At 44.5% G+C, this 13,442-nt stretch overlaps 1 protein-coding gene across 2 annotated transcripts; it reads left to right on the top strand.

Annotated features, from left to right (window-relative positions):
- Positions 1 to 244: 244 nt before the first annotated feature.
- rbbp8l (retinoblastoma binding protein 8-like) lies at positions 245 to 12,433 on the top strand. Of its 2 annotated transcripts, none has more exons than XM_044037413.1 (14): positions 245 to 432; positions 2,530 to 2,605; positions 2,683 to 2,725; positions 3,966 to 4,061; positions 4,850 to 4,938; positions 5,035 to 5,116; positions 5,215 to 5,390; positions 5,498 to 5,541; positions 7,216 to 7,301; positions 8,043 to 8,763; positions 9,527 to 9,623; positions 9,713 to 9,777; positions 10,445 to 10,589; positions 10,736 to 12,433. In XM_044037413.1, the coding sequence occupies exons 2-14, from the start codon at positions 2,545 to 2,547 to the stop codon at positions 10,795 to 10,797; spliced, it is 1,767 nt and encodes a 588-aa protein (XP_043893348.1). In that variant the 5' UTR covers positions 245 to 432; positions 2,530 to 2,544; the 3' UTR covers positions 10,798 to 12,433. The 2 variants fall into 2 exon arrangements, with proteins under 2 accessions (XP_043893348.1, XP_043893347.1); XM_044037412.1 differs by having other exon boundaries at positions 246 to 432; positions 4,826 to 4,938.
- Positions 12,434 to 13,442: the final 1,009 nt, after the last annotated feature.

The following is a 13,442-nucleotide window of genomic DNA, read 5'->3' as shown; positions in this document are numbered from 1 at the left end:
TTTGAATGTCACGTAATCAGAACTTTCAAATTCAAACACTGAATTCACTTTGTGCTGCAGCAGAGCTCTGCATGAGACGTTTATTTTCAGTGCAGGCCCTTTATCCCCGCAGGGCTTTATGGGACTGGTTTGACTGGTTATATGGGATTTCAGCAGAACAGGAATATCAAGGGAGAACTTGCCCAGGCCTCGGTGTTTGTGTTGCTTAAGGGGACAACTGCTCCGACTGGTTTTCTGGGGTGGAGAGATGAGAGAGAGAGAGGGGAGGGTGTGGGGCGTTCTCCCACACCTCATTCTGCTCTCCCTCACACACACTCTCTCTTCATTTTCATGCATTTTCTTCCCTCTGTCACTGTATCACTTGGTCCATCTCTGAGGTCAGAGCGGCAGAGGCAGTGAGCGCGTGGAACAGTCAGCCGGCGGCCTTGTGAGGTGAGTTGCGATTGATTAGGATGTGAGGTAATTGCCTGAGGGTCTGACGAGACTGGCTGACAGGTGGGCAGAGTATCTATGAGTGCAGGGATACTTCCTGGATGAGTTTGCATCCAGGAAACAATGGTGGCCTTATTATTAGACCTTAATAATCCTGGGTCATTTTAGCATGTGTGTGTGTGTGTGTGTGTGTGTGTGGGGCACCTTTTCACAGCAGGGTGTCATATACTGTATTCAGACCTACAGCAATAACACATCCAGCACATTTGCAAGCTGTTCTGTCAAGTTAAGGCATTAAAAATGCAAATGCATCGCACAGAAGAACCACGCTTCATGTTTACTTTGATCAGGGTTCGATGTGTGTGTGTGTGTGTGTGTGTGTGTGTGTGTGTGCATAAGGTGGCGTTCAAGTGAACTGGACTGGTTATGATATAAAAATCAAACATGCCAATCAAATTAAAAACCTCCCCGGGTTGGGAGGTGTTTGAGGAGACAGGTTCGGCTTTAAAGGCTGGTGCTGTAATTCTGGTTCAGACAGGATAACCATGTGTGTGTTTGCTTGTATTTGTGACCTTTTCTGCCTTAAACACTGACCTTGTCAGGGCCAGTAGTCCTCATGGGTTAGGACCCAAAACATGGTCCTAATAAGGCAGAACCTCAGTTCTGGGGGATTGGTTATGTTTAGGACAACACTGTAAAATATGGTTAAGTTAAAGTTAGGGTTAACTGGTCATGGTTAAGGTTATGGATCATGCTTTGTTTGTACTGTCCCAATGAATGGAAGTCAATGCAGTGTCCTAAAAAGAATAGCTGTACAAACCTGTGTGTGTGTGTGTGTGTGTGTGTGTGTGTGTGTGTGTGTGCGTGCATGTTTTCGTTCCCTCCTCAGCACCAGTAATCCTCATGGGGACGAGAAGCCTGGTCTTAATGAGGCAGAACCTCATTTCTGAGGTGCTAGTTAAATTTAGAGGGCGACATATGAATTATGATTAGACATTAAGTGACTGTGGTTAAGGTGAGGAATAAGGATTTGTGTCCTAACAAGTGTCCTAACAAGAATACTTGCACATTCCTGTGTGTGTGTGTGTGAGAGAGAATAATGATGTTGAGATAGCAGAGTAGGCACATAAAGACAGACAGGTCTTTTCTTGCTCTGCTCAGGTGATCTGAACAGCCATTTGCCCGACATATCCCAACATGTCGCAAGGGCGCCCAATTCACACTGATCAAAACACTCAATATACATTCAACACACTTATTTGATTAGTGTTTAAATAGTGGTGTGTGTGTGTGTGAACTTGTATTTGGTACCTCATGAGCCATAAACACTGACCTTGTCAGGACTAGTTGTCCTCATAGAGACCAAAACCTGGTCCTAATGAGGCAGAACCTCATGTCTGAGAAACTGGTTAAGTCTAGGGCTAAGATTTAAATTGTAGTTAGGTTAAGGTGAGGCTTAAGCATGAAGTGGTCATGGTTACAGTTCCAAATCAATGGAAGACAATGAAGTGTCCTCAGAAGAATAGCTCCGCAGACCTGTGTGTGTGTGAGTGAAAAGAAAAAGTGACAACATGATGTTTTAAAGGGCAACAAAGTCACAGGTTTGCACTGAAACTTAAAATCAGTCTGATCTGATATTGTTACTTAATCCTGACTCTGATGCCACATGACGCACACACACACACACACACACACACACACACACACACAGATAAGAAAAAAACAGTTTTCCATCTAACTGCAGGCTCGAGTCCCAAACCTGGAAGGACCAGTCTAGCTAGTTTTTAATCAACCTCAATACGACAACAAAATTCTGCTCCCACACTTGAGAAACGGGGACGGTTGTGAAAGTGCACTGACAGGAACGAGTGCCGCGCGTCCTCAGAAGCACAGCAGACCTCGGGGTATAACGCCTGCGTACTTACTAACTGATTTTTGCTCCGTCAAAAGTGCAACGTCTGATTATTATAGGAGAGCTGGGCGTGTTGTGTCAAGTGCCGTCAAGCTCACAACATGTAAAAAGAGAATATTGGCTTAAGCAATCTACTCAACTTGTGACACACAAAACAAAATCTTGCACGTCTCTTGTCTTCAAAGGTCACAGCTGCAGCAATGGAGTGCTTCAATGACCTGTTCCTGAAACTGCGGGAGGCCCACGAGCGAGAGGTGGAGGGTGAGTGGGAGTGATTCCAAACATGGAAGAAAGAGTGACAATGTGCAGAGGTAACTGACCTTGTCTTTGACCTCTAGGTTGGCAGATAAAAGTCCAAGAGCTGTCCAACAAGAAAGGCTGGTGAGTTCCTGTTGCACATCCACATGATCATGTCTAGATATCACTGACAACAAGTTTTCACCAAACACTGCCAAAGCGCTGCTCTGGCCTCTGGTCTTTGTGGACAAGGCAGGCGTGCTGGCCCTTCACCTGGCCCTGCACCTGGCCCTTCACCTGGCCCTGCACCTGGCCCTTCACCTGGCCCTGCATCTGGCCCTGCAGCTGGCCCTTCACCTGGGCCCTGCATCAGGCCCTGCAGCTGGCCCTGCATCTGGCCCTGCAGCTGGCCCTGGCCTGGCCCTGCAGCCCCTGCAGCTGGCCCTTCACCTGGCCCTTCACCTGCATCTGGCCCTGGCATCTGGCCCTGCACTGCCCTGCACCTGGCCCTGCATCTGGCCCTTCACCTGGCCCTGCATCGGGCCCTGCAGCTGGCCAATCACCTGGCCCTGCAGCTGGCCCTGCATCTGGCCCTGCAGCTGGCCCTTCACCTGGCCCTGCAGCTGGCCCTGCAGCTGGCCCTTCACCTGGCCCTGCAGCTGGCCCTTCACCTGGCCCTGCATCTGGCCCTGCGCTTCATGTTCATGTCATGTTTGGCTTGTGAAGAAACTCCTGTTGTAACAAGTCACTGAGTCTTGGTCCTGAGTCACAAACTCTTTGTTTTGTGTTCCCATGGCGGTAGTGGAAAAAGCAACTGGCAAAAAAGAGCAAGACCGTTTTTCGGTCCCTGGTATTAATTAAAGTTAATTTGAGTGAGATGATATTTACCACTTCAGAGGAAAATCACTTCTTTTCCTGGTATTTGTTGTTGATGAGTCATCGACCAACTGAAACCTAACTATGGGTCGTTTTGGGCGCTGGTTTTGAAAACGTAGACATAGGTCGTAATTTAACGACAGTCTGGTTTTTACTACACTGGTGCAGTATTTTTCAAATATGCACGTGTGTTACTGAGGTTAGGGTTAGGGCAAAAAAGACCGGGTTAGGCAGTAAAAATTAAAAAAGGTGGTAAAGGGCAGTGCTTCTCTATTATTTTCTGTCATGCCCCCCCAAAGGACAGAAATCCCCCCCGGTCACTGACCATTCACATGATTGGAGATTGAGAGGTCAGATCCTCGTGCATTCACCAGTGTTGGTCTACACACTAACGTCATTGTTGGATTTGGAAAATCCCTCACCTCCTTCGACCGTCTTTGAGAGAGTACAGCGTGTGTGACTCTAATCCTTGTTTTGTGTGTGTTTTGTGTGCATTCCTGACAAACAGTGACACAAAGCGAATGGAGGAACTGTTCACCAGAAACCAGCAGATGAAAGAACACCAACGGTTACTCACTGAAAACATCAAGACTCTGGAGAACAGGTGCAGATGATCTGCTTTGTGTGCATGAGTGTGTGTACACGTATTTTCTTAGACGATAACAACATATTTGTGCTGATGCTATAAGCAGCCATTTTAAAAACTGTGGAAAACATTTGTCACATGACGGTGATGACTGAGATCTGTCTTTACAACACGCTGAAGCATTTAGGTCATAAATGTAAATGTTCCTGCGGTGAACCCTATGAGCACGTCTCCAGTTTGAATCCACTGTATGTGATAACTGTCAAAGCTCCATACAACACTTCTCAGGCCAGTTTGTGCTGCACTCTTTGTTATAGTTAAAGAAAACAACAGTGAAGATAGTAACCATGGTAATTAGCTAGAGGCTATGTGAAGAAGTCAGCTGGTAGACACACATGTACAACACAGTGATAAAAGAAAAACACAATAGAGGACAAAATCATAGTGGGGAATTACCAGGAGAAGACTGGAGATGCTAGACTTTACAACAAAAACCTTTGGGTTTAGTGGTCATATAAAATCTTAATTTTATATGACTTTTTTTTTCTTAATACAGAGTATTCTCAGGAAAATTAGTTTTCACTGAAAAATATTGAATATTGTAATAACCTGTGAATGAAACTCAACAAACAACGAGTATCTAGTGATTCTGCCTACAAAAGCTGTTTATTTGAGTGACCAGAGATCAAGGTCAACACCCCCAAAAACCCCTGCTGGGGTTAAACAGATTGTGATGTTGTTATTCTACAGATTGTGTTGTTGTGTGGGTTTCTGTGGTGCAGACTGAGAGCTGGACTGTGTGACAGGTGCACAGTAACCGAGGAGTTTGCCAACAGAAGACAGCAGGAGTTTGAAGCGTCGCAGATACAGACCCTGCAGCGCGTCTCTCAGATGGGTATTCTGCTTATGTCTTCCTGACTTGCCATCACCATGTCTCATGTCTGTTCTCACCCACTGAGTTCCATTCTTTTGCATTTGTATTTGCTTGCAGTGGCAGAGATTACCAACCTGAAGAAGGAGAACAAGAGACTCAGGGAGGAGAAAGAAATCCGGTCATTAAGAGCAGCACTGGAGTGAGTTTAAGATGTTTCATTATTTCCTGATGTTTCACAATGACTTGAGGAGTCTAGAGGAGTTTGATCTAATGTGTGTGTGTGTGTGTGTGTGTCAGAAGTCACAGTGACCGCTCCTCAAACAGCTTCACAGAGGTCAAATCAAACAGCTCCCCTGAGTTTTCACCCACCTCTGGTCCTGAGGCCCTCATCATGGTGGCAGCCAGCAAGTCCAACAACCAACCACCAGACAGTGATGCTGGAGTGAAGACTGAGAGGGAGCAAAGACCCGAGGGTGAGGCTGAAAAGCAACTGAGGACCGGAACGCTGTTTGCTTGCTTGTTGACTACTTTGCACTCAGACTTGCTCAGGGTCACTGTTTTTGTTTCTTTTTTCCTACAGAGGTCGAACACAGACAGCTGAGAGGGATGAGCAGGAACCACTGTGTAAGTTTGCAACAGAAAAACTCACTCCGTCACTCGTCACCCGTCACTAGCTATTTACCTTGCCAAATCTTTTTTCATTAAATTGGACTCAATCATTCTCCCCTTTGTATGGAATTACAAACCTCATAGGATAAAGAAGGACCACCTTTGTAAACACAAAACTAATGGGGGGCTGGCGCTGCCTAATGTTATTTTATATTACTGGGCCATTGGGTTACACGCTATGGTATATTGGTTAGGTGACAACCCAATACTCTATGATGGGCTAGAGATGGAACGGGAAGACTGCCTACCTTATTCTATTAGAGCTGTTGTACTATCTCCCGTCCCAGTTAATAGATCTTGTTTTAAACATAACCCTGTCATTTATGCTTTAATTAAGATTTGGAAACAACTAAGGAATCTCTGCTACCTATGACTACAAACCCCTCTTTCACTCCCTCAGCTTTGGATGAGGCCTTTTCCATCTGGAAACAACTGGGAATTTGTATTGTTGGTAATCTATACATAGAAGGGACTTTTGCCTCTTTCCAGCAACTCCAAGAAAGGTTTAATTTACAGAGGAATCAGTTTTTCAGATATCTTCAGATTAGGAATTATGTCAGAACACACCTCCCTAATTTCAAGAAGGCAAACCCAGACAAGCTAGAGATCTTATTTGATCCGATTCCCCAACCCACGCTACATAGTCTCGCAACTATATGAGATACTACAAAACCTGTGCCTTCCCAAGATGGACAGGATAAACGGGGAGTGGGAAAAAGAGTTTGGAGCCCCAATAACTCCCAATTTGTGGGAGGAGAGTACATCCATGACTGTTCTATAAACGCCCGACACTGTTCGATTCAATTTAAAATATTGCACAGACTACATTACTCCAAAACGAGGCTGCATAAAATGTTTCCTGAAGTCTCTCCTTTGTGTGAGAAATGTGAGTCCATGGCCAAAGCAATTATTGGAATGGTATGTACTGTTGCTGTTTTTTGTTTGTTTTGTCCTTTTTGTTTCACCTGCTTTGTCGATGCAGAGCTCTCTTTGTTTACTTGCTATTGTTTTTTGCCATTAGTCTTTTCTGTTAAGAAGATTACTTTTTCTTACCACCTGTAAAAAAACAAAGGAAACATGTTTGTCGACTGTTACATTTCTCTGTTAAGTGATTGGTTTGCCAATAATCATATTTGAAACAAAAAACTCACTCTGTGGGAACATTTAAATAGACACACGCAGAAACAGGTAAAACCATTCATAAAGCAAACAACGGACAAGAGAGAAGCAGGGCGCTAGAAGAAGGCAGCTTATCCTAAATTGAACACTAAGGAGAAGAGGTGTATGTTCAGTAGAGACTTAAAGGATTCTGGGGTCTGAAACATGACAATGCAGCCACGGAAGAATCAATCGCCTTAATCTGGGAACATCCAGGATCTCGTTACTCTGGCTGGAGTCTGGAGATTTACCCGATCACATAAACACATTTAAAACCAGCAATAAAAATCAAAGTCAATACAGAGATCCTCAATCCAGAGAGTTGCCTTCAGCTGGAGGCTTTGAACCAATTTACACGAGACAAACTAAACTCCTGTCTGCAGTTGTGGAAACAGAGTGATGGTTACTAATCTGAACAGTAAGTAAAATGATGTGTAAATAGCCACCTTCTGTTTTTCTCCAATCTCCCAGGAGTCATATAAGCCGATTTCACTGTCATCTCTCTCGTCACCATCTTGGAGGACAGAACACAGTGCAACCCGTGTTGGAGAGAGAAGGTGAGCCAGGTGGACATAGATAGCAGATGGGCTGTCATGTGGGTGTAAAGTATAAGCTACACAGAGAGCGATGAGATCCAGCCTTCAGTTTCAAACTGCACACAAACCTGGCGTCTTGTCAAATTGGACATGTTTGTACAAACATAACAACATCATTTATCTGCACGTTGTGCTTTTGAAACGGAGTAGATCAACGTGTGCTTTGGAAAGTTGTGCACACGTTTACTCCGGCAGGTAAATCCACAAGTTTACTGATGACCCAGAACAGAGAAAGCCAGAATGTTGAGGTCAGACCAGGGAATGGAGAGCCGTGGTTTAGGAAGAGAATGTGGACCAGTTTCACCTCCGTGGTGTTTGGACAATCAATGGGACCATTGATGAGTCATTTCATGATGCATCTTTATTGGCTGATTGGGCATTTTTCCAGGATTTCCTTTGGTTGTAAGAATCTTTCTTATGGTAAAATATAAGGCCATGTTTAGGATCCACAGCCAAATAGTTTCATGTTGGTAATCTTTAGTCTGTGACAGCCCAAAACCATACAGTATACTGGATTCCAGGCCTAAAAGAAAAATGGGATAATGGGAGTTGAAACAGACAAATAAGAGTTCAAATGTTTCAAAGCAAGTCAGTGTCCCAGGGTCATGGCAAAATGAAAAAGTCTGTTCTAACACTATGTGACTAATAACCTATATGAAAATGTGACCTCTCCCTGTCTGACCTCTGTTTTTTCTAACCTAGAGCTCATGGTATTAATGGACTGGACCAACGATCTTCCAACGGACCTCAAGCAAGGAATTCTTCCTCCTCGACCAGTGGACTCAACCTTGGTAGACATGTGCTCCACACTCCTGTCCCCTGCCGTCCTCAACCAATTCGAGGTAGTCCCATTAGTTTCCCCTGGGCCTTATCTGAATCCACTGACTGGGTTAATTTGGCGACAGCAGGCACAAACCAAGTCATGCAACCTCCGTCAAAACAAAATATTCCACGCTTTCCCAACCTTATCCCAACGAGCCAACATGCCAGCTCTAGAAGGCAGGCTGCTTTTGGGTCTCCCTGGCCCAAAAGCAGCTCTCCTCAGTCCACAGCAAAGGAGCCCACTGTGGTGTTCCGCTTCAGGAATCTTCCAGAGCACCACGAGAGTCAAATCAAGCCCCAGGAGAAACAGGAAAGCCAGCCACCCAAGCCTGAGAGTGTCTCCTCTGGGGAAGAGCTTCAAGAGACATGTGAGGGTCCTCTGGACCTATCAGATCGTGGGAAATCTAAATCTAGCCAAACCCCGAGAACTGATTCACCCTTTCAAGGTGGAGACAGAGTCCAGATGAGCCCCGACAAATCAACCGATCCTCCCGCTCACATGGTCGCATCATCGCCTTCACCGGTCTCCCTGCCGTCATGCTCCTCGACATCACCTGTCAAACACCTGGAAAATCATCCCACCGGTGATCAGAACCACAAGGTGAATTACAAAAAACATGTTCATTTCCCCGAGGGAACCTCCCAAAGGGATCAATAAAGTCGTCTGTCTGTCTGTCTGTCAAACCCAGTGCACATGTCCAATATTGATCCTGATATCCCAAACTCCAGTATCCTTAGGCATGGGATGGTATGAGATTCTGATCACATTGCAGCATTGTAATTACACCTCTATAATGTCACCCGCCTTTAGCCATCACACCGTCGAGAACCCAGTAAACGTGTTAGTCCAAGTGCAACTTTACAAGATCGCATTTCTAAAAAGAAATCCAGATGATACAGTTGGGAATTTAAATACTGCAACTGCAAAATCCAGTACTTCTCAAATAGTGGGACGGGGCATGGGAGGCAGGGCGGGACAACTCATACAGTTGTTTATACAGATAAATAAATAAATGTTGTCAGGTTCTCAGAAGTATTTCGATTCGGGGGAGAAAAGATGTCTGTCCTCTAGGGGGGACATGACAGAAAATAATTGAGAACCACTGATATAATCAGACCCAAACTGACCGAGGTTCTGTTCCTGCTCTGCAGTTCCCACCCCAAGGCTACTGGCACTTGTCCAAAGTACAGTTGTAGCACAGCTAACTGCCGCGATCGTTGTTTTATACGAACACACAAACTAGTGACGAGCAAATCAGTTCTTTTCAGTTTACCGTCTTTACAATGGTCCGTGGTCAGGCTACAACCACACCGAAACTTAACTGTGCATGGGAACAGGATTAAGCGTAATCTCATCACCACAGGTCATCGACGATCAGGAGCAAAAGGAGGAGGTGAACGCAAAGATGGAGCAAAGCGGAGAAAAGAGGGTGCCCGTCCTCACCATATCATTACGTCCAGGTAAAGAGTTTGAACATGCGCCCGTGTACGCTGGTATCTGCGTTTCCACTGTGCTCAGGTAAATAACACTGAGTTTGTTTCTGGAGCAGTGGTAGTGCTGGAGACGCTGAACTCTGCTCTGCAGAAGGAAGAATCCTCATCATCAAACGGCAGGGTGAGGACACGCGTCCATGAATCTGTTATTACTATATATTATATATATATATACACAGTATATATTATTATTATATTACTTTCTATTACTTTTTATTACTTTGCTTTTCTATTGTGCAGTTCTGGCACGACTCGGCTCAACTCGTGTTTATTTTTTTAGTACCTGCTCTGGCCAATACTGAAATGTGACGTCAACAGACTGAAGAGTCATGAGCGCGACGTCCGAACATTCCCGAAGTGTAGATCAGTTACACGGACTTAAACAATCCTGAAAACATGTGTTCATCTCCAACATTTAGCAAAGGAAATGTCTAAAATCTCAATATTTAACCCAGGAGTCTGGTGTGTTTAGCGACAGCACTGCTGAAAGCCGGCGATCATGAGCCCAATCACGACCCGTTCAGTGGTATTTCAGACGGAGTGTGTGCTCCGGTCATCCAGGACCTACTGAACGATTCTTTGAACAAATCTAGAATCAACTGATTCTAATGATTCAGTTACACCAAAAACAACTTTACACGTCACTAGTTTGTGTCACGGCAGACCTGCCCACGTTGAGGAGGAACTATGAAGTGATAGAAAACGACGTTCCTGGTACCAGACCAAGTAGAGCTGTGTAATGTGAACTGTGTGTGGTACGGGTATCTAAGTTTCCTCTGCCACTTCAGTCATCAACACCAGCAGCCGAGACAGGAAGCAGCTCCGAGGAGCGTGACGACCAGACAAGCGTGTCGGGCCAAGAAAGCAGCCAAGGCGGCAAGAGGAAGAGGGCGTCTGTGGAGACAGAAACCGACCGAGACTCGGACACAGACAGTAGGCATCAGTTCACATTTCTGCTCTTTGTGTGTCTTCCTTCCCCTTTTCTGCCTCCTTGTTGTCTCATCTTGGGTGTGGTTTTCTCTGTGCTTCGTCCTCACCAAACACAAGCCTTTTAAACAATGTCCTTTTCTTCCTCACAGACATTCAGCATGAAAACAACGGCAGCGACGAGCCACAGCAGAAGAGGCTGATATCACGTTGACCTGGTGAACTCACTAAAACCTGCATTGGGTCATCATCATTCTTGCCACTTGGGGGCAGTGTCACATGCTGCAAAGCACCTGAGAAACACAGTCGTGTCAAATCACCTTTATAAAATGAATACGGGTTACAAACGGGAAATTACAGGGAGTTTTACAAAATCTCTGACGTAGACGATGCTGAAAAGCTCCACAGAGGAAAATGTATATCGATCCGTCAAATCAGCAGCAGGAACATTTCATTTCACAGTGCATGTCGTCATTTGGTCGAGTGTAAATAAGAATCATTTGTTTCTCGCAGATTTACAATGAAATGCAGTTTTAATTGACAGGGTTTTTGCCCTCGTCTGCGGCTCAGTGTGCGCCGACGTCCGCTCATCAGCCTGAACGAGTGTCGAAAGGAAGGAGAGCAGATGTAAACTAATGCAAATGAGGTTATGATGATGAGGAGCATTTGTAGTCTATTAGCTTCTCACAGCTTCTGCCACTGAATCTGTGGAGCACAGTGCCCCCTGTTGGCCTAAAACAATCTCATATATATTAATAATGTCTTTATTATATTGGAATGTCACATATAGGAGCTTTAATGGTAATCAGTAAAAGTGAACTGGGATATTTCAGTATTGAACTGCACTTTTGTGTCATTTGAAAATTTGAGACAAAAAAGAATAGATATATAAATAAGTTAGAAGCATAGACTGTATATACGAACACTCATGGTCCCCTGGGCAGTAGATTAGAGCCGAAGATAAAGCATCTGAATCCTGTATTCTCTTGAATGGCCATGTGGGGGCTTCCTGCAGTGGAAGTTTGTATATTTAAGTCTATGAGAAATGTCCATTTATGTCCAAGTTACGGTCCCTTTTAAGGCCTTCGCACATCACACAGCTTTTGTTTTGTCAGGGGTGAGAGATGCTTTTACGTTTGAGCGATCAGAACGTTTGTTACTGACAAAATGACCAGATAAAATAATGTCCAAATGAACAAAGGCACACAGCTGGGACTGTTGATGGACAAACGGGACCTTCTGCAAATCTTCAAACTGCTTCACAGTCATCCTAAAATGTGTCCTGATCCACCTGAAGTGGTAAAGTTCCATCTTCTAAACCAAGCATTATTTCCTTTTTTTCTTTCTGCCTTTTGTTCAACTCAAGCAGTTTCTTCCCTTTAATTTGCCTAAATACGCCGTGTTTGTGAAGAGTTAGGACAAAATGTGCAAGTTATTTGCAATTTAGTTTATTCATGTCACCTTTACAGTTGAGTGGACGATAGAGAAGGGTACGTGCTGGTTTATGGACACGAATGACAATTACTAAGCTTTAATAATGGCATGTTTCCACCAGGCACAGCACGGTTATTGTGCATGTCCACGAGAATAGCATTTAGTACCTGCTCTGACGAGGTTCCAAGCGAGCTGAGGCGATACGATGTGTGATGTCGCCAGAACAATGGTGAACTGTAGATCACACTCAGACTTAGACTAAACAAGCCTACAAACGTGCGTTAATCTCCAACGTTTGGCAGAGAAACCGTGTCAGACGGAGTCTGTGCTCCGGTCATGGAGGACTTACTGAACAAATAGCTTTCATGAACTGATTCTAATGATTCACTTACACTGAAAACAACCGCTTTACAAGTCACTAGTCACTCATTTGTGTGTGTGTGTGTGTGTAAAACAAAGTCACCGCAGTTTCATGCAGTGATGACTCCGCCCATGTTGAGTAGGTACTTTTTTATAGTGGAAAACCAACCTAAACCCTACTGTGGCGAGTCGAGGCGACCGGGGACAAGAGTGGAAAAGGGCCATAAGTTCCTGACTCTTGGCTCCAGAACGATTCTCTTTGGTGTTCTTGTTAGGATTATGTGTCCCATGAAAAATGATGTAACATCACTGGAATGTTAAAGTAGACGTAAGCCCAAGCAGCGCCCTCTGTTGGACCTCATGGTAATTACTTCAGACAGTATGATGGACTGCGATTTTGTATATTTTGCAGTCAAATGTGTTTTAAGGTTGAAATTTGAACTCTGATATTGGTTTGTTAAAACGTCTTCACAGCACTATCATCATTGTTCTGAAAGAACGGGACATTTCAAGACCAACAACTAACTTGACCTCACATTTCAAATCAATTATTGTTCCACAAACGCCTCAATCCGCACTCATCATACACGGATCTATACTACTACTGTAGTATTTATAGTTATCTTACTTTCCCGGCACTCCCTGTCACTGCGCGGCTATTTTATGCCTCCACCCCTCACCCTCACTCATGGTCTCACCCTTTCTCTCTTAAGTGACCTAAAAAAAGGAGGCAGAGAGAGAGCGAAGCATGTTCCTCTTCCCCTTTTTTTTTCAGAATGCACACATTTTGCAAGCGTTAACTTTCCACTCACAGCTGTGGCGGCTCGTGATAAGCTGGAGAAAAGAGAAAAAAATGGAGGCGGGTCATGAAGTCGGTTATGTAACCGGTCCGTTGATGATGCAGCACTGTAAGGTCCATTTTGTCTGAGTGTATAACAATGTATATTCATTTTTTATTTTATTTTTTTATGAAAATGCCCCAATTAACCTGCAGAATCAGCCAATGTTTACTTAAAATCGAACATTTTCCTTCCTGAAATTTTCCTTTATTTCCTCCTTAAAATG

This window comes from Solea senegalensis, linkage group LG11 (assembly GCF_019176455.1).
Source record: "Solea senegalensis isolate Sse05_10M linkage group LG11, IFAPA_SoseM_1, whole genome shotgun sequence".
Taxonomy (NCBI): domain Eukaryota; kingdom Metazoa; phylum Chordata; class Actinopteri; order Pleuronectiformes; family Soleidae; genus Solea; species Solea senegalensis.
Note: the sequence above shows the minus strand (reverse complement) of the source record. Positions and strands in the feature narration are given on the sequence as shown.

Coding starts and splice junctions, on each gene's coding strand:
- rbbp8l (XM_044037412.1), top strand. CDS start 2,545: ATGGAGTGCTTCAATGACCTGTTCCTGAAACTGCGGGAGGCCCACGAG. Junction 2,606..2,682: donor CCACGAGCGAGAGGTGGAGG/GTGAGTGGGAGT, acceptor TTTGACCTCTAG/GTTGGCAGATAAAAGTCCAA. Junction 9,624..9,712: donor CACCATATCATTACGTCCAG/GTAAAGAGTTTG, acceptor TTTCTGGAGCAG/TGGTAGTGCTGGAGACGCTG.